This window comes from Xenopus tropicalis, chromosome 1, assembly GCF_000004195.4.
Source record: "Xenopus tropicalis strain Nigerian chromosome 1, UCB_Xtro_10.0, whole genome shotgun sequence".
Lineage (NCBI taxonomy): Eukaryota > Metazoa > Chordata > Amphibia > Anura > Pipidae > Xenopus > Xenopus tropicalis.
This window is the reverse complement of record NC_030677.2, coordinates 202,139,160-202,156,916: the sequence shown is the minus strand read 5'-3', so window position 1 is coordinate 202,156,916 and position 17,757 is coordinate 202,139,160. Positions and strand designations below refer to the sequence as shown.

The 17,757-nt window shown below is 39.6% G+C and overlaps 1 protein-coding gene across 1 annotated transcript in view; it reads left to right on the top strand.

Annotated features, from left to right (window-relative positions):
• onecut2 (one cut homeobox 2) overlaps positions 1-16,821 on the top strand; it is a 44,039-nt gene extending 27,218 nt beyond the window's left edge. Inside the window, exon 2 of the mRNA XM_002934443.5 lies at positions 11,926-16,821. Within this exon, the coding sequence (XP_002934489.3) occupies positions 11,926-12,212 (287 nt within the window). The 3' untranslated portion in view covers positions 12,213-16,821. The remainder of the gene's footprint in view (positions 1-11,925) is intronic.
• Positions 16,822-17,757: the final 936 nt, after the last annotated feature.

The window sequence follows — 17,757 nt, the reverse complement described above, 5'->3', positions numbered from 1 at the left end:
ACAAGGGGCATTTATCTTCCTGCTCTTTGGCATTCTATAAATAAGGATTCTCATGTCATTGTTCTTCATCTATCCATTATAGCCATTGCTGCTTGGCCTCTAGTTCCTTAATGAAGAGCAAGATATTAAACACCCCGGCTTATATTATTATATTGCCTAATGTTCAGGTACAAAGTGGCTGGGGCAACATAGTAACATAGTAAGTTAGGTTGAAAAAAAGACATACATCCATCAAGTTCAATTATAATGCCTATATCTAACCTGCCTAACTGCTAGTTGATCCAGAGGAAGGCAAAAACCCCATCTGAAGCCTCTCTAATTTGCCACAGAGGGGAAAAAATTCCTTCCTGACTCCAAGATGGCAATCGGACCAGTCCCTGGATGTACTATAAGCTATTTCCCATAACCCTGTATTCCCTCACTTGCTAAAAAGCCATCCAACCCCTTTTTAAAGCTATATAATGTATCAGCCAAGCCAAGGCAAGGTTCTGTTTTTATTAATATCATCCAAAAGCATAAATATTTGTGGCTATTTTGTGCCAGAAGGTATTAGTAAGAACAAGGACATTAGTAAAAATATGGAGTTGTCTACCAGCTCCATAGTAGGACACAAGTAAGAACATGGATACTTATACACCGGCTCCATATAGGACATTAGTAAGAACATGGATACTTATACACCAGCTCCATAGTAGGACACAAGTAAGAACATGGATACTAATACACCAGCTCCATAATAGGACACAAGTAAGAACATGGATACTTATACACCGGCTCCATATAGGACATTAGTAAGAACATGGATACTTATACACCGGCTCCATAATAGGACACAAGTAAGAACATGGATACTTATACACCAGCTCCATAATAGGACACAAGTAAGAACATGGATACTTATACACCGGCTCCATATAGGACATTAGTAAGAACATGGATACTTATACACCAGCTCCATAGTAGGACACAAGTAAGAACATGGATACTTATACACCAGCTCCATATAGGACATTAGTAAGAACATGGATACTTATACACCAGCTCCATAATAGGACACAAGTAAGAACATGGATACTTATACACCGGCTCCATATAGGACATTAGTAAGAACATGGATACTTATACACCAGCTCCATAGTAGGACACAAGTAAGAACACCCATGCTTGTGTATCCATTCCATGGTAATACAGAATATGGATTGTTGTTAACCAGTTCCATGGTAGGACATGACTATTCCTTTCATTCTAGCTTCTCAGTAGGTTAATAAGAACATGGTTGTTTGTTTTCAAGACACTTGTAAAATCTTGAATATTGTGTCCAAGTTCCAGGCTGTACATTAATAACTATATGGATGCTTGGGCTCCAGTTTCTTGGTACATCATGATATGACATAGAAGCTTGTTGATTTACTTCCAGGTAGAACATTAGGAAGAGTACTGATACTGAATAGTGTATCTATTACTTGGAACAAGGATTCCTGTCTACCAGTTGCTTAGTCAAACATTAAGATTAGGAGTAAGAGCATGGATGTCCCAGTCTCTTTTCTAGACATTAGTAAAGTGGAATTTGTGTACCATCCCATTAAGAAGAACACTGATTCTTCTGTGCCAGTTTGTTTGTAGGGAATTATTGATTATTATTGTGGCTTCTCCATAGCAACATATTAACATAAAATAGTACGGTGAAAGTATTTCTCAATAGCACATTGGTAAAACATGTTCATGTTCGTTTTTGGAAGGACATATATACCCTAGGAAGCATTAGATGAAGTACATTGATGGACATCTATTGGGTGTTTGAGCTTAAGTTCACTAAATAGTTGTATACAGATGTTTTTTCAGAAAGCAAAGACATTTAGAACCTGCTCATTTATCAACAAAGGGCAAATTTACCCATGGGTATAAAACCATAGCAACCAATCAGCAATTGGCTTTTTTTTTGGACAGCTGCAGGTAGAAAAATAAATGCAACAATGTGATAGGTTGCCATGGGTTACTGCCCACAGCCCAGTGTTGATAAATGACTCCCTATGTTACCACTTTCCCAGCCATAAAAACAACCAACTTTTATGACGGTGGAAGGGAAAAGCCAGGGTTCCCCCACAAAAATCCACGTGTTGTGCCCATGTCTGACAACGTGTTTATTTGTATCTTCATTCCAATAGCTTTCGTAACATAATGGGCTTGTACACAGTGGAGTACTTAACCTGATTTATATTGATCTCAATTGCTCTCAGTTGTGCATACTTAATTCGGAGAGGTAATCAAATTGATTTCTAAGACCTACTTTGAGAAATCATACCAACATACAAATCCACACGGCATTGCTAAATGAATTAGACGAGGAGACAATACTTGAGAACCACTTGAAGCCCCTCAAATGGTCAATTCATTGTCTGCATTATTGCCGATATGATTCTATTTTCTTTATGTCAAATCAGACTGATTGTGTCCTATGGGCATGGGGAAATTCCCTTATAGTATTAATCCTTGCGGAATCTGCTGGAAGGCCATTGCTCATGTAGCCAAGTAGCCAACTTGCTTTCATCATTATGGAAGAGTAGAAACTTCTGATTGGCTGCTCTCTGTTATAGAAAGGTGGGCCCTATAGATGTGTACAACCTATAGACCTTACCCTCACTAGTGTTGTGACTAAATGGATACTATTATCACAAAAATAGTGGTTTGCACCTGAAAAGGTGCATATAAGGAGAAACAGTATTGATGTTTTTAATTAACTCTGATTTAAAAAAAGTTATAGCCACTTTTGTACCTCCATATTTCCCAGGTAAATATGGCATTGCCTGCTTTCTTTTAGTCATGTGATGCCAAACCTGGCTTCAGCCCCTCTAGACCAAGTCAGGAGCTTATTAGCCTGATATTGATTGGGCAGGTTTGCAGACTAGTGGAGTTATATAGTAAAAGGCACTAAGTTTGCCCATAGCAACCTACAGGTAGAAGTTACTGGTCACCTGTTTAAAAGCAAACATCTTATTGGTTGGAATAGGTTACTGCTCCTGGTCAAACTTAGTGCCTTTTATTACATATGGGGGTAGGACTGCACTTAGGCAAAAATCACTTTGTATTACAGGTATAGGACCTGTTATCCAGAATGCTCGGGACCAAGGGTATTCCGGATAAGGGGTCTTTCTGTAATTTGGATGTCCATACCTTAAGTCTACAAAAAAATCGATAAAACATTAATTAAACCCAACAGGATTGTTTTGCATCCAATAAGGATTATTTATCTCATAGTTGGGATCAAGTACAGGTACTGTTTTATTATTACAGAGAAAAGGGAATCATTTAACCATGAAATAAACCCAATAGGATTGTTCTGCCCCCAATAAGGGGTAATTATATCTTAGTTGGGATCAAGTACAGGTACTGTTTTATTATTACAGAGAAAAGGGAATCATTTAATAATTAAATAAACCCAATAGGGCTGTTCTGCCCCCAATAAGGGGTAATTATATCTTAGTTGGGATCAAGTACAGGTACTGTTTTATTATTACAGAGAAAAGGGAATCATTTAACCATTAAATAAACCCAATAGGGCTGTTCTGCCCCCAATAAGGGGTAATTATATCTTAGTTGGGATCAAGTACAGGTACTGTTTTATTATTACAGAGAAAAGGGAATCATTTAACCATTAAATAAACCCAATAGGGCTGTTCTGCCCCAATAAGGGGTAATTATATCTTAGTTGGGATCAAGTACAGGTACTGCTTTATTATTACAGAGAAAAGGGAATCATTTAACCATGAAATAAACCCAATAGGGCTGTTCTGCCCCCAATAAGGGGTAATTATATCTTAGTTGGGATCAAGTACAGGTACTGTTTTATTATTACAGAGAAAAGGGAATCATTTAACCATTAAATAAACCCAATAGGATTGTTCTGCCCCCAATAAGGGGTAATTATATCTTAGTTGGGATCAAGTACAGGTACTGTTTTATTATTACAGAGAAAAGGGAATCATTTAACCATGAAATAAACCCAATAGGGCTGTTCTGCCCCCAATAAGGGGTAATTATATCTTAGTTGGGATCAAGTACAGGTACTGTTTTATTATTACAGAGAAAAGGGAATCATTTAACCATTAAATAAACCCAATAGGATTGTTCTGCCCCCAATAAGGGGTAATTATATCTTAGTTGGGATCAAGTACAGGTACTGTTTTATTATTACAGAGAAAAGGGAATCATTTAACCATGAAATAAACCCAATAGGGCTGTTCTGCCCCCAATAAGGGGTAATTATATCTTAGTTGGGATCAAGTACAGGTACTGTTTTATTATTACAGAGAAAAGGGAATCATTTAACCATTAAATAAACACAATAGGGCTGTACAGAGAAAAAGGGAATTATTTGTAAAAATGTCAATTATTTGATTAAAATGCAGTCTATGGGAGAGGGTCTTTCTGTAATTCTAAACTTTCTGGATAATGGGTTTCCGGATAAGGGGTCCGATACCTGTACTTGCTTATACTGACCCTTTTGTAGAAGTTAGATTGGAAATTAGATTGTAAGTTCCTTTGATTCACAGGCTGAATGGTAACATGTTGCCTGCGAGTCAGTAAATATGAAATCTCTATGTAAATGTAGTATCAGCAGAGAGACTCGGGCAGTCTGTTATGTTTGCAGGAATCTCTCCTAGGCTTGTGCTGATAACACAGAAGCAGACTAATGTAGGTAGAAGGCAAATGACTTTAATCTGTATCTGATATCTCCTGAAACGGCTTTGTGCAAGTCATCTGGCAAGCTCAGGGGGATCGGCTCCTGACAGGGAGGAACATGATTCATAACCCCAAAGAGATACCCAGAGAGTTATGATTGATGGAGCTCTCCCACTTGCCTCTGTGGTTCCGAACAATGTGATCATTAATGGAAGAGAGAAGCGCTTTGTTACTCATCAAGGTTACCCTGGGCCTCTAACGCTCATGAAATATGCCTTGCTCTCTGCATTAGGGATCTAATGACTGGAACTTTACCGCAAACGCCATTTTGTTACATATCCTGTACAACAGAGATGTCAAACCAGCAGCCTGTTGTACTCAAGTTCCCAGCATCCCCTGCAAGGCTTTGATTGAGGGAATGCTGGGATAGCAGGGAGTGAAGAGGATCTTCTTCACTTGAATCTGTGGCTCCCTATTCCTGAGCCATTCAGTGTCCATAGTATATAGATGTTGGGTGGGATCAGCAGGGCCCCATACATGCACAGATATTATTATTATTATTATTAACATTTATTTATAAAGCACCAACATATCCCGCAGCGCTGTACAATAAGTGGGTTAAATACATGGGACATACAGAGTAACATATAAAGCAATCAATAACTGATACAGGTAAAGAGAGCCCTGCCCAAAAGAGCTTATGATACTATTTTATACAATCTTATCTGTTTATGTATGGCTACTTTTGGCTAACAAAACAATTTCCTTGCCAGTCATGGAATGGTAGTACCATGGCAAGGCTGGAGTTAGGGGTAGGTAGACTAGGCACGGCCTAGGGAGCTACTAATTTGAAGAAAAAAAAGAAAATACTGACTGGTACCTTCCACTCCTGCCGCCCTGACCCAGATGGCAAGTTCAATGGTGAGCGACAGGGGCAAAGAGATGGTGAGCAGAAGGCAGGATTGCTGTGGCTAGGGGGTATTGGATGAGGGAATGGGCATGGGCAATCGGTACTTTCCTTGGGCACCATAGTCCCTTCATGGGCATGAATTTAGGCCCAAGAACAAACACTTTAGAGTCAATGGGAAGTAATCTTCAGAGGGTAGTTGGTATTTTGATCACCCCCCTGTGCCACAGCCTTTAGGGTGAAGACACACAGAGCTACTAGTAGCAGCTACTTGTCACGGCTACTAAAATAAACAATGCTGATCATTTACTGATAATTGTCTCTCTGTGTGTTTTAGCAGATGCAATTCTCAGTATTGTCTATGGCAGTGATCCCCAACCTGTGGCTCGGGGACAATATGTCCCTCCCCAACCCCTTGGATGTGGCTCTTAGTGGCCTCAAAGCAGGTGCTTATTTATGAATTTCTGGCTTGGAGGCAAGTGTTGGTTGCATAAAACCCAGTGTAAAGCCAAACAGAGCCTTCTATTGGCTGCCGGTCCACATAGGGGCTATTAAGTAGCCAATTATAGCTCACTGGAACCCCTAGGAACATTTTCCATGCTTGTGTTGCTCCTCAACACTTTTTCCATTTGAATGTGGCTCACGGGGTATAAAAGGTTGGGGATCCCTAGTCTATGGCAAGGAATTTTTTGTTGTTTAGTAGCTGTGACAAGTAGCTGCTACTAAGTAGCTCTGTGTGACTTCAACCTTAGCCTCACCCAGTTACACTCACCTAGTTACACCCCTAATTACACTACTGTCCTATTTTAAAGCCACTGTACAAAGCAGAAAGCCACTTAAGGCCAGACAAGTACTCGTTCCAGCTACAAAGACCCCCCCCCCGTACCCCAGTGTAATATATCTTGACTTCTGGTACAATATGCGAATGTACATGTTTCTATATAATATGTGAACAAGTCCTGTAGGACAAGATGTAAACTATTATTGAGCAGCATACCAAATATCAGGTCTTAATTCTATATTTTTTTTTCTTTTCATATTTTCATATGATGTTACTACGCAGCACCAGAATTCTCCGCTATCTTGCAGTCCTGTAAGTGTTTAATCTTGTCATACCAGGTTCTTGTTGTGGGGGTACATGGGGGTACATCTGGGGCGGGATGTGACTGACACGGTTACCAGAGAGACATTTATAGATATAATGTAGACAATGTGCTAGTTACATACTGTTGGACAGAATACAGGTATTGTGCTGAAATAAATGTTTAGAAAGGGTTTTTGACTTGGGGAACTTGTTAAATGTTTAAATATCATTCCCATCAGTCCCTGCCCCAGTGGAGCTTACAATCTAAGGTCCCTATCACATTCCCATCAGTCCCTGCCCCAGTGGAGCTTACAATCTAAGGTCCCTATCACATTCCCATCAGTCCCTGCCCCAGTGAGCTTACAATCTAAGGTCCCTATCACATTCCCATCAGTCCCTGTCCCAGTGGAGCTTACAATCTAAGGTCCCTATTACATTCCCATCAGTCCCTGCCCCAGTGAGCTTACAATCTAAGGTCCCTATCACATTCCCATCAGTCCCTGCCCCAGTGGAGTTTACAATCTAAGGTCCCTATCCCATTCCCATCAGTCCCTGCCCCAGTGGAGTTTACAATCTAAGGTCCCTATCACATTCCCATCAGTCCCTGCCCCAGTGGAGCTTACAATCTAAGGCCCCTATCACATTCCCATCAGTCCCTGCCCCAGTGGAGCTTACAATCTAAGGCCCCTATCACATTCCCATCAGTCCCTGCCCCAGTGAGCTTACAATCTAAGGCCCCTATCACATTCCCATCAGTCCCTGCCCCAGTGGAGCTTACAATCTAAGGTCCCTATCACATTCCCATCAGTCCCTGCCCCAGTGGAGTTTACAATCTAAGGTCCCTATCACATTCCCATCAGTCCCTTCCCCAGTGAGCTTACAATCTAAGGTCCCTATCACATTCCCATCAGTCCCTGCCCCAGTGAGCTTACAATCTAAGGTCCCTATCACATTCCCATCAGTCCCTGCCCCAGTGGAGCTTACAATCTAAGGCCCCTATCACATTCCCATCAGTCCCTGCCCCAGTGAGCTTACAATCTAAGGTCCCTATCACATTCCCATCAGTCCCTGCCCCAGTGGAGCTTACAATCTAAGGTCCCTATCACATTCCCATCAGTCCCTGCCCCAGTGAGCTTACAATCTAAGGTCCCTATCACATTCCCATCAGTCCCTGCCCCAGTGGAGCTTACAATCTAAGGTCCCTATCACATTCCCATCAGTCCCTGCCCCAGTGGAGTTTACAATCTAAGGTCCCTATCACATTCCCATCAGTCCCTGCCCCAGTGGAGCTTACAATCTAAGGTCCCTATCACATTCCCATCAGTCCCTGCCCCAGTGGAGCTTATAATCTAAGGTCCATAGCACATTCATACACACTAGGGTCAATATTAGCCAATTACCTTCCTGTATGCTATTGGACTGTGGGAAGAAACCCAGAGTATCCAGTTGATTGCCCAAAATGAAACATTTCTCTGTTAATGCCAATACCTTCACATTTTGGGTCTACCAGCCAACCACACGACAGATTGGGCAGAATTTTCCTGGCTTCAAACTGATATTAAAAGGCAACGAGGGGTATTCCACTCAACAGTGGGTGAAAGTCCAAAAAATTCTTCTAGTAGAAAATGCTATCAAAATAGTGAACAGCCTTCTAAAAAATATTTTAGTGATATATGGCATAATGGATGGTATACCTTCAGAGGAGGACAGCAAGAATGGGGTAACAAGAGACAAGCAGCATGTAACACGGATAAGATAGGGAATATAGAAGCACTATGAGAGGAATAGGGATGTAGAAGTAGAAGTAGAAGTCCTTGGTTTCTAGAGATCATCCTACTACCCAAATACATGCACAGTTGGTACCTTCCTGTATATGAATGAATTTCCAGAAAAGAAGCACAATACTAAAAGGTGGGAAGCTTCAGATGGTGCGCTACGGGCAGCCTGGGCCATTATGGTTTGGGCTTTACATCCTTTGTCCTCGGGAAATGAGGGGATTTCTGTGAGAGCTGGAGCAGAGCTTTCAGTCTTCATTTCAAAAGCAAATGAAACGGGCTACTCTGTGCCATTAAATGCAGCAAGAGGATAGCGATTTGCGTGTGATCTGAATGCGGGATGTCATGCAAACTTGCCCGTTAATCTGCTCAAATCAATTTACAGATTGAAAAGCATGTTAGCAATGTCTTCGTTTCATGACACATTTCACTAAAAGGATTTCCTAAGCTGCAGTTCTGGCCCAAATCAATACAACTTACCTTGGAAACAGCAGTCGGCTTTGTACCGGGAGTATAGTTAGATGCATGGTTAGTGGGATGATATGGGCCTTTTGCTAGAGGTTTGCCCTATAATTCCCTTGTAGGAAGATCTCTGTATTTGGTAGGTCATCAAAGAATCACATTTTGCCTAATTTGGCCACTCAAGTACAAAGCTAAAAAGGAAGCCGATTCAGCTCTCTGGCCAACAATCCTATGGCAAGGCAAGCCTGTCCAGATCAATGTAAATTACAGACCCACGTCATGACCCCATAAGGTCCTTAGACCCATAAGGTCTTTATATTGCCCAGTGAGATTCCAGTTGGGGAGGTAAACGCTGTTGGCCTATGCACAGTCAGAAAAGAATGAGATGAAATGTTTGTATATATGGGCACCTAATGATATAGACAGTAGCATTGTAAGACAATTGGAAATGGACACTAGGGGGCCGATTAACTAATCGAATTGTCGCGACTTTTTCGTATTTTTTGCGATCTTTTAGTCGCCGCCGCGACTTTTTCGTAAATTGTCGCGACTTTTTCGTAGCCGCTACGACTTGCGCGAATTGTCGCGACTTTTTCGTAGCCGACACGAAAAAATCGGAAAAGGTTTGCCCGCCATTTTCTAGCGCTCAATACGAAAAAGTCGCGACAATTCGCGCAAGTCGTAACGGCTACGAAAAAGTCGCGACGGCGACGAAAAGATCGCAAAAAATACGAAAAAGTCGCAACAATTCGCGCAAGTCTCAACGGCTACGAAAAAGTCGCGACGGCGACGAAAAGATCGCAAAAAATACGAAAAAGTCGCAAAATGTTCGTTTCCAATCCGATTTTTTCCCATTCGGGATTCGGATTAGTGGATTAGCCCCTAGGGGTTCATTTTTAGGACTATTTTTCATCGGCACAGACTTAAAAGAAAAGCTTGGCCAGTACAATTTTACAATAGGGAATAATTGCCCTGCTTTGATAATATTTATTTTTATAGGGCCCCATTAGGTGCTCTGGGCCCAAGGGGGCGACTGCCCTCTCTGCACTGCAATAACATTGGCCCCGCACCATGTTTCCCTTTCCCACAACATCAGGGCACAGCAATTCCATTAACCCCTTTTGTTTAAGGTAACCATGTTCGTATCCAGAGCCAAACTGCGCGGCAGAGATTGATATCTCTTATATGGCGTAGCTATTATTATCATATATTTATTGGCGCCAAGAATATTCCATTAGGGCTGAGCAAATGGGAGAAGGCACAACCTTACTCAAATGCCAACAAATACAAATGGCTTTGCTTGTTATAGCTTGAAATGTGCCTTCGCACAAATAGCTAAAGAGAACTTTAAAAATGTGCTGGCATAGCATGGTTATAAATGCGCTGCCAAGATGATAGCTGGATACAGCCATGTACAAAGGACTTGCTTTTTTCCGCTGTAGCTGCACCGAGCGTGTGTTTTTGTGTACAGCACCTTGGCTGGGTGCTACGTATTTGTGATTGTTGCTGTGTGTGTGTGTGTACATAGCTACAAAAAATGTAATTAAAGAAAAAAAATATCTATATATATACACTGTATGGGTCTACAACTGGAAGCAACTTTGTGTTTTAGTCAAAGAGCCACTATACCATTAGATTTCCCCACAAATGCAGGAGGATACCCACACTGGGGTAGATACATTGCTAAACTTCAGCCCCTTTTGGCAATAAGATTAGGTTTCATTCTACAGCTGCCAGCACTATTCCCTTCTGTGGGAATAAACTAAATAAAAGGACAATAAGAGGGATAAGGAGCTACTGGCCAGCCTTCTAAAGAGACAATGGCTGCTTATGCAGAGACAAATTCCTTTTATGAATATTGGATCTAACAACTTTTAATCCTATATCATTAGGTTGATAACGATTGGGTCCTAATTGTTTATACGTTACTGCAAACTCCCAGTTATTGTTTGAATCTTGTCTTGACCCATTACTCGTTAAAATGGCTCCTAATCGCAAGAATTACACTTCTGTACATTGGTACAGGTATGGGACCTGTTATCCAGAATGCTCGGGACCTGGGGTTTTCCGGATAAGGGATCTTTCCGTAATTTGGATCTCCATAACTTAAGTCTACTAAAAATCATTTAAATATTGAATAAACCCAATAGGGCTGTTCTGCCCCCAATAAGGGGTAATTATATCTTAGTTGGGATCAAGTACAGGTACTGTTTTATTATTACAGAGAAAAGGGAATCATTTAACCATTAAATAAACCCAATAGGGCTGTTCTGCCCCCAATAAGGGGTAATTATATCTTAGTTGGGATCAAGTACAGGTACTGTTTTATTATTATATTGAAAAGGGAAACATTTAACCATTAAATAAACCCAATAGGGCTGTTCTGCCCCCAATAAGGGGTAATTATATCTTAGTTGGGATCAAGTACAGGTACTGTTTTATTATTACAGAGAAAAGGGAATCATTTAACCATTAAATAAACCCAATAGGGCTGTTCTGCCCCAATAAGGGGTAATTATATCTTAGTTGGGATCAAGTACAGGTACTGTTTTATTATTACAGAGAAAAGGGAATCATTTAACCATGAAATAAACCCAATAGGGCTGTTCTGCCCCCAATAAGGGGTAATTATATCTTAGTTGGGATCAAGTACAGGTACTGTTTTATTATTACAGAGGAAAAGGGAATAGTTTGTAGAAATTAGAATTATTTGCTTATAATGGAGTCTATGGGAGATGGCCTTTCCGTAATTCGGATAATAGGTTTCCGGATAAGGGATCCCATACCTGTACAACCTCTGTGCAGTATTTCTTGTATTGCTTTGTGTATTAGAGTGGTCTACATAACTTAAAAAAAAAATCCCAAAATGGGAATGAACCGACTAGATAAAATAGATGTGAAAGAAGGAAATGTACTTACCATTCTTGGGTCATTGTGTTGCTCTTATTGGTAAAAACTGTCACTTTATTAATGAAACATTATTTTAATCACCTCTTTCTTGTCTGCCTTTATCAAAGCATGCAAACGCAAGGAACAAGAACCGAACAAAGACCGAAACAACACCCAAAAGAAGTCCCGTCTAGTGTTCACGGATCTCCAACGCCGAACGCTGTTTGCCATCTTTAAAGAGAACAAGCGCCCGTCCAAAGAAATGCAGATCACCATCTCCCAGCAGTTGGGCTTGGAACTCAACACCGTCAGCAACTTCTTCATGAACGCCAGGAGGCGAAGCCTAGAGAAATGGCAGGACGATCTCAGTACAGGGGGAAGCTCTTCAAACTCCAGCACTTGTACCAAAGCATGAGGGGTAAAGGCTTCTAAATGGGGCACGACTCAACCGTAACCAAAAAGAGAAGACCGGATTTATAGAAATATCATTTTGTTTTTTTGGTGGTTGTGGGGCTATTCACTGGTGAAAGTTATACATTAATCTTGCTTTTATGTTGCTGTGCTGCCAAACGCACACTCTACCTGCTGTTGGGAGCCACATACATTGTGAGGCTCCTGTAGCAGAACAGCAATATCAATGCCTCGGTGTCAGTGGGTCACCCAAGACCTCATTGCATTCTCCCACCAATAAGAGGCATCTGTCAACCAAACAGGTTAAAGAGGGGTATCTGTGTTTTGCCCCATTCAGAATCCATAGCACAAGAAACCAAAGATCCAATCAACCACAACCTCCTAACACAGTGGTTTCCCCTCCTAGCACAAATCCTCAACCCTGGTGGTTCCAAAGAACAGCTCTATTTTTGTTGCTTCTGAAAGGCGTCATCTAGTTTCTCAGTATATTTTACAGTCTTTATATTATTTTTTACCGAATAACTACACTTAGATGCCTCTTGGAGACCGTTTTGTGATGTAAAAGTACAGTCTGAAGCACAAAATATAATATATAAAGATACAAATAGATATATGCCACAACTTGAATCCAGTCACATTCCATACGTTTGTATATATAATGTTTGCGCTCAGGAGGTCACTGTATGGGTATCAGAAACACATTGGGTAGGTCCATGTTCTCTATGGATCTATTGTGTCAGATAAGTCAATAATGAAGGTTGTTGCCTTATTCACTCGACCATGAAAAGGTGTTGAATCTGGCAAATGACCAAAGGATCGATTTACTGATCTATGGGAACATCTGGTCATGTTTTAATAAATCAAAGCCAATATTTTCCATTTTAAATACACCGATATTTGTCTATACTGGGGACGTCGTTGAGCCTCGTTCCCAAACCGTACAGCACACCAAAGAACAAAAGTATAACCAAAGAATGTAGAACGCCATGTTTTACAAACCAATAAGCGTGTTTGCTTCAACACCTGGATAGTTTACTACCGTTTATAAATATATATATATATGTGAAGAATATTTATGATATTTAATTTTTTTGCTAGGAAGCTAATACTTAACATGGTCACACTGCGATCCAACATGGCCGCTGTTCTTCCAACATTGTTTGTGGTTGGTTTCTGTTTTTGTTCACCAGTGAATGGCCCCCCCGTAGTATATCTGGGTCTGTGTTCCAAGCCAAAGGCTATAATAACTCTTTAAAGACATTCAAGACTTTTTTTTTATGTACCACTTAATTGAAACCAAAGAAACTTTTTCTGCACCTACTTCTTCTGCAACAAACTGTTCCATTGAGAAAAGGAAGCACGTCAGGAAAAAACTACTAACACACTGTGTTTGGACAAACGTCTTAGGAAGCAGATCTCGAGGAAACAAAAACAAAAAAAAAGGGTTGGATAGGGTGAAAAGGCAAAGCGAATACTGAAGGATGCTGTTGCTGCTTCATTTGACAACTCACTTAGTTCTCTTAAAGTTGAAGATTGTCTTTAATTTGTGCCTATGCAGTTTATTTTTTTCAAAGAAAACAAAGGGACAGAGCAACCAAAACCTCAATAGCTACAGTACCAAAGAAGAGGATTCTCAATAGCTTTCGTTTTTCACCTCATACATGCTTCTTGCACGGCTAAGCACCTACAGTGCCACCATCAGGTTTTTTATTTAAAGCTAATTGTTATGGAAGTAAGAAAATTGCCCTTTTTTCACCCAATGCATATTCCCACATAAAGCGATAGGATTTAACTGGCTCCAGACACAAGGTGTTGGGATACAAAAACAATTGTGTGCTGAATTTCGTGTTTTGGATTTGGGTCAATGTACAAAAAAAATGGGAAGCGTTGAATGGAACTAATTCCTAAGCAAAATTTTCCCTTTCAAAAGAAGTAAAAAAAAATCTGGCAAAAATTGCTGTGGATTTTTTCTACTCACTTTTTCCTATAATCAGTTTTTATACATAAAACATTTAGAATGTTTGCTTAAGAATTAGTTCCACTCATTGTTTTCCCCAAAGGCTTAGCAATTCAACAAAGAAAAATCACTTAAGCTTAGTGATGAGCGAATCAGTCCCATTCCGGTTTGCCCAAAAATTTACAAAACAACAGAAAAATTTGCGAAACGCACTTGTCGTGCAACTTTTTTGTCGAGCACTACTTTTTTTGACACAACCGCACCCATTTTGCAGCAAATTAGCCCAATTTTTGCGCAAACGCACCTATTTTGATGTGACCGCAACTTTTCTTGACGCGCAAATTTTTGCGAAATGTGGAAATTCGCTCATCACTACTTGAGATTTTATTGTTGCATTTTTCAAATTTTGCTGATATTTTATTTCTAAGAATAGAGGCAGATTTACAAATTTTCAAATTTGAGGTTTTTTGCAATTTTTTTTAGCATAGTTAGAAAAAAAACTCAAGTTGATTGCAACAAAAATAACTTATTTTGACTGGTTGGAAAAAAAAACTAAAAAAAAATAAAATAGCTGTAATGTCTAGGTTTTAATTGTTAGATTTTGCCATTTACATTTTTTTTGGTAGAGAAAGAAAAATTCAAGTTCATAAAACTCAAATTTGAAAATATTTGAGATTGTTTTTTGGAGAGATTTTTATAAATCTCAGGAAAAAAAGGCAATCTCAGGTTTGAATAAATCTGCCCCTAAGTGTTTGTTCCAACTTTGGGTTTCACAAATCCTGGAATAACTATTGACAACTATGAGTTAATAACTAAGGGAAGAGCAATAATATATCAAGCATTTTGTGGTCCAAGGCTAGAATTAGATATCGGGAGCCACCATTGAGGGCATAGGCTCTGACACACCATCTTTTTGGAAATAGGACAATTATTCTAGACTAGAGATTCTCCAATTAGTGTTTTATTTTGGCAATAAATTTACTTCTGTTTTGGGGGATTCAGAAATACACTCCAGCTGGATATATAATTGAATATTTAGAATAAGAGAATTCCATTTTATTATAAATGGAAAGTCTTGTCGAGCGGTGCCTGTTGGGGTGACTTCTCCCGTCACCATTACAGACAACGTTGACAAGTCGCTTTGAAGAATCCATTGTACCATTATTGTAGAGCTGAGCTGTTTTTCATTCTGGAAACATTTGTGAGAAGCACAAGAGTTCCCCTCGGCACCTTCCCCAGTTGCATAAACATCCAGTTTCTGGAAGGTTTGACGGCTCCAAGCTGGAGAACATCCATTTATAGCACGGAATTGGGAAATGGTTGCAAATACTGCCCGTAAAGCAATACTTAGTATCCCAACATCTTCTGTTTTCACGGGGAGTCTACATCATGGGCACATCCTAGATAAATTCAACTTTCAAGAAACTATGTACATTAATTCAACCCCTTGAGTGCCAAAAAGTTGCACCTTTCTGGCACCCAAGAGGCCGATCATCAGTGGAAGAACAAAGAATGTGTTAATAACTTCGGTTGAATAGCTTTATTCTCAATCTATTTTTACCTAAAGCTCAATCCAAAGAAAAAGACAAAACCAGCACAAGCAAAGCCTGCATATGTGATAGTCACCTCCTGCGACCAATAGGAACTAGGCAGGGGTGGCCTCTATGGCATAAAAAAAAAAATGTGCTGTTTGCTTGTTACTATGTTTTTGTTATCATTGTTATTCATGTTTTATTGGCTGTCTTGACTAATATTTATTTATTAATTAACAGAATCTAATATAATAATAATTTAATGTAAAACCACTCGCTATTTTGAAAGCTTTAAACCCCTCCCTTTTTGCCCTATTTCATTCGGTTTAAATCCAAAGTATAATTAACTTATTAATTCTTTTTTTTTTTCCCGATTATTTAACGTAATTTTGTGCTTGAATTTGTTATTGATTTACTTATTTATCAAGGTTAAAGGCTTACGGCATCAGAGATGCTCTTTTGTTAGACTCTGTATCTTTGCTTTACAAAGCAGCCAAATTCTGTTACATATGTGAGAAAAAAATGCAGGTTACAAAAAAAAACAAAACAAAAAAACAACACTTTTCAAAAAATGTATTTAATTTTTCAATGGTACTTTTTTTTTTATAAGCCGTAATTAAGTTATTTAAGTTTATTTCCGACGGAGACGCATCCAATCATTTTGCCATTTTATGTCACGGTGCAACTTTATTTATTTAATTTATTGGGCATCCACTGGAACAGTGCGTTGTATAGTTTATATTTTTTATTTAAATCAACCAAAGCACTATGATTTTTTTTTCGTTCGTTCGTTTTGGTTTTTTTCGTTTTTTTTTTTTGGCTGATCAGAACAACAGAGCGACGTTTGTGGACAAGCATTCATCTTGACTCTGGAGTTGTACATTCGGAATACAAATACCATTTACACTACTGTTATTGCTCACCAAAGATTTTTTTGCTGGAAACTTTTGTGGCTTCTAATACGAGCTTGGGGGAATACAAAAAAAAAAAAGCAAAAAGGAAAAAAAAACCCAAAAGACATTCCAAACCAAAAAAAAAAAAGAAGAGAGAGCGAAAGGAAAAATAACCCTTAAAACTAGCTGCTTCCAAGAACGAACTATGTGTGTAATGGAAAAAAAAAAAAACTAAAACGGAAAAAAAAAATTTCTATTCCTAGTGAGAACCAAAAATAGGCTACCTCACTGACTTTTTTCCTTTTGTAATTCTAATCGTTGTTGATGATACCAAAGATACCAAAGATTTGTTTCAGTGTGCGGTCTGCTGTTTGCATCTGCCTCGTTCCTGGAACCTTCACTCCTTTGGTTAAAGAGAGGACTAACATGCATGGCAGTGGATTGTGTTTCTGTTCTCTCTTGGACAAAAGGAGCTCATTTTTCTTTTCTAAATATACAGCTGAAGCTCAGATAGCCCAAAGAAAAACCTGTGTGGAATTGGCTTATTGACCTGAGAGCGTCTTTTGGTTTTGTTTGTGGGTGTCAAGTTCACAAGGGAGCAAAGCAAGGTGTTCCAGGTCCAAAGAAGTCCTCAGTAGATGCATCTGGATGGACATTAGGTGATTTATTGGTGCTAGAATATACGATCAAATATTTCAGTCATTTATCCCAGTGTCTGTAGGACAAAGAGGTTACCGTCTGCCTCGAAACACCATGTCAAGGTAATCTCTTTGCCTCTCAACATGGTGCACCCCTTTTGAGAGACAGAAGGTAATCTCTTTGTCCTACAGTGGTGCACCATGGGTTACTATAAACTACTCAACTAAATGTTACCTTCATTCAAAGACTACCCACTTGTTTGTGCCTGTGCTTTAGAAAAACCACCAAGAATTTTTGTGAATTGCTTCCCATTGGGATTTGAGAGGCTTAGGGTGAAGACACACAGAGCTACTAGTAGCAGCTACTTGTCATATCTACTGAAATAGACAATGCTGATCATTTACTGATAATTGTCTCTACGTGTGTTTTAGCAGAGGCAATTCTCAGTATTGTCTAAGGCAGGGGATTTTCTGGTGTTTAGTAGCCATGAAAAAGTAGCTGCTACTAGTAGCCCAGTGTGTCTTCACC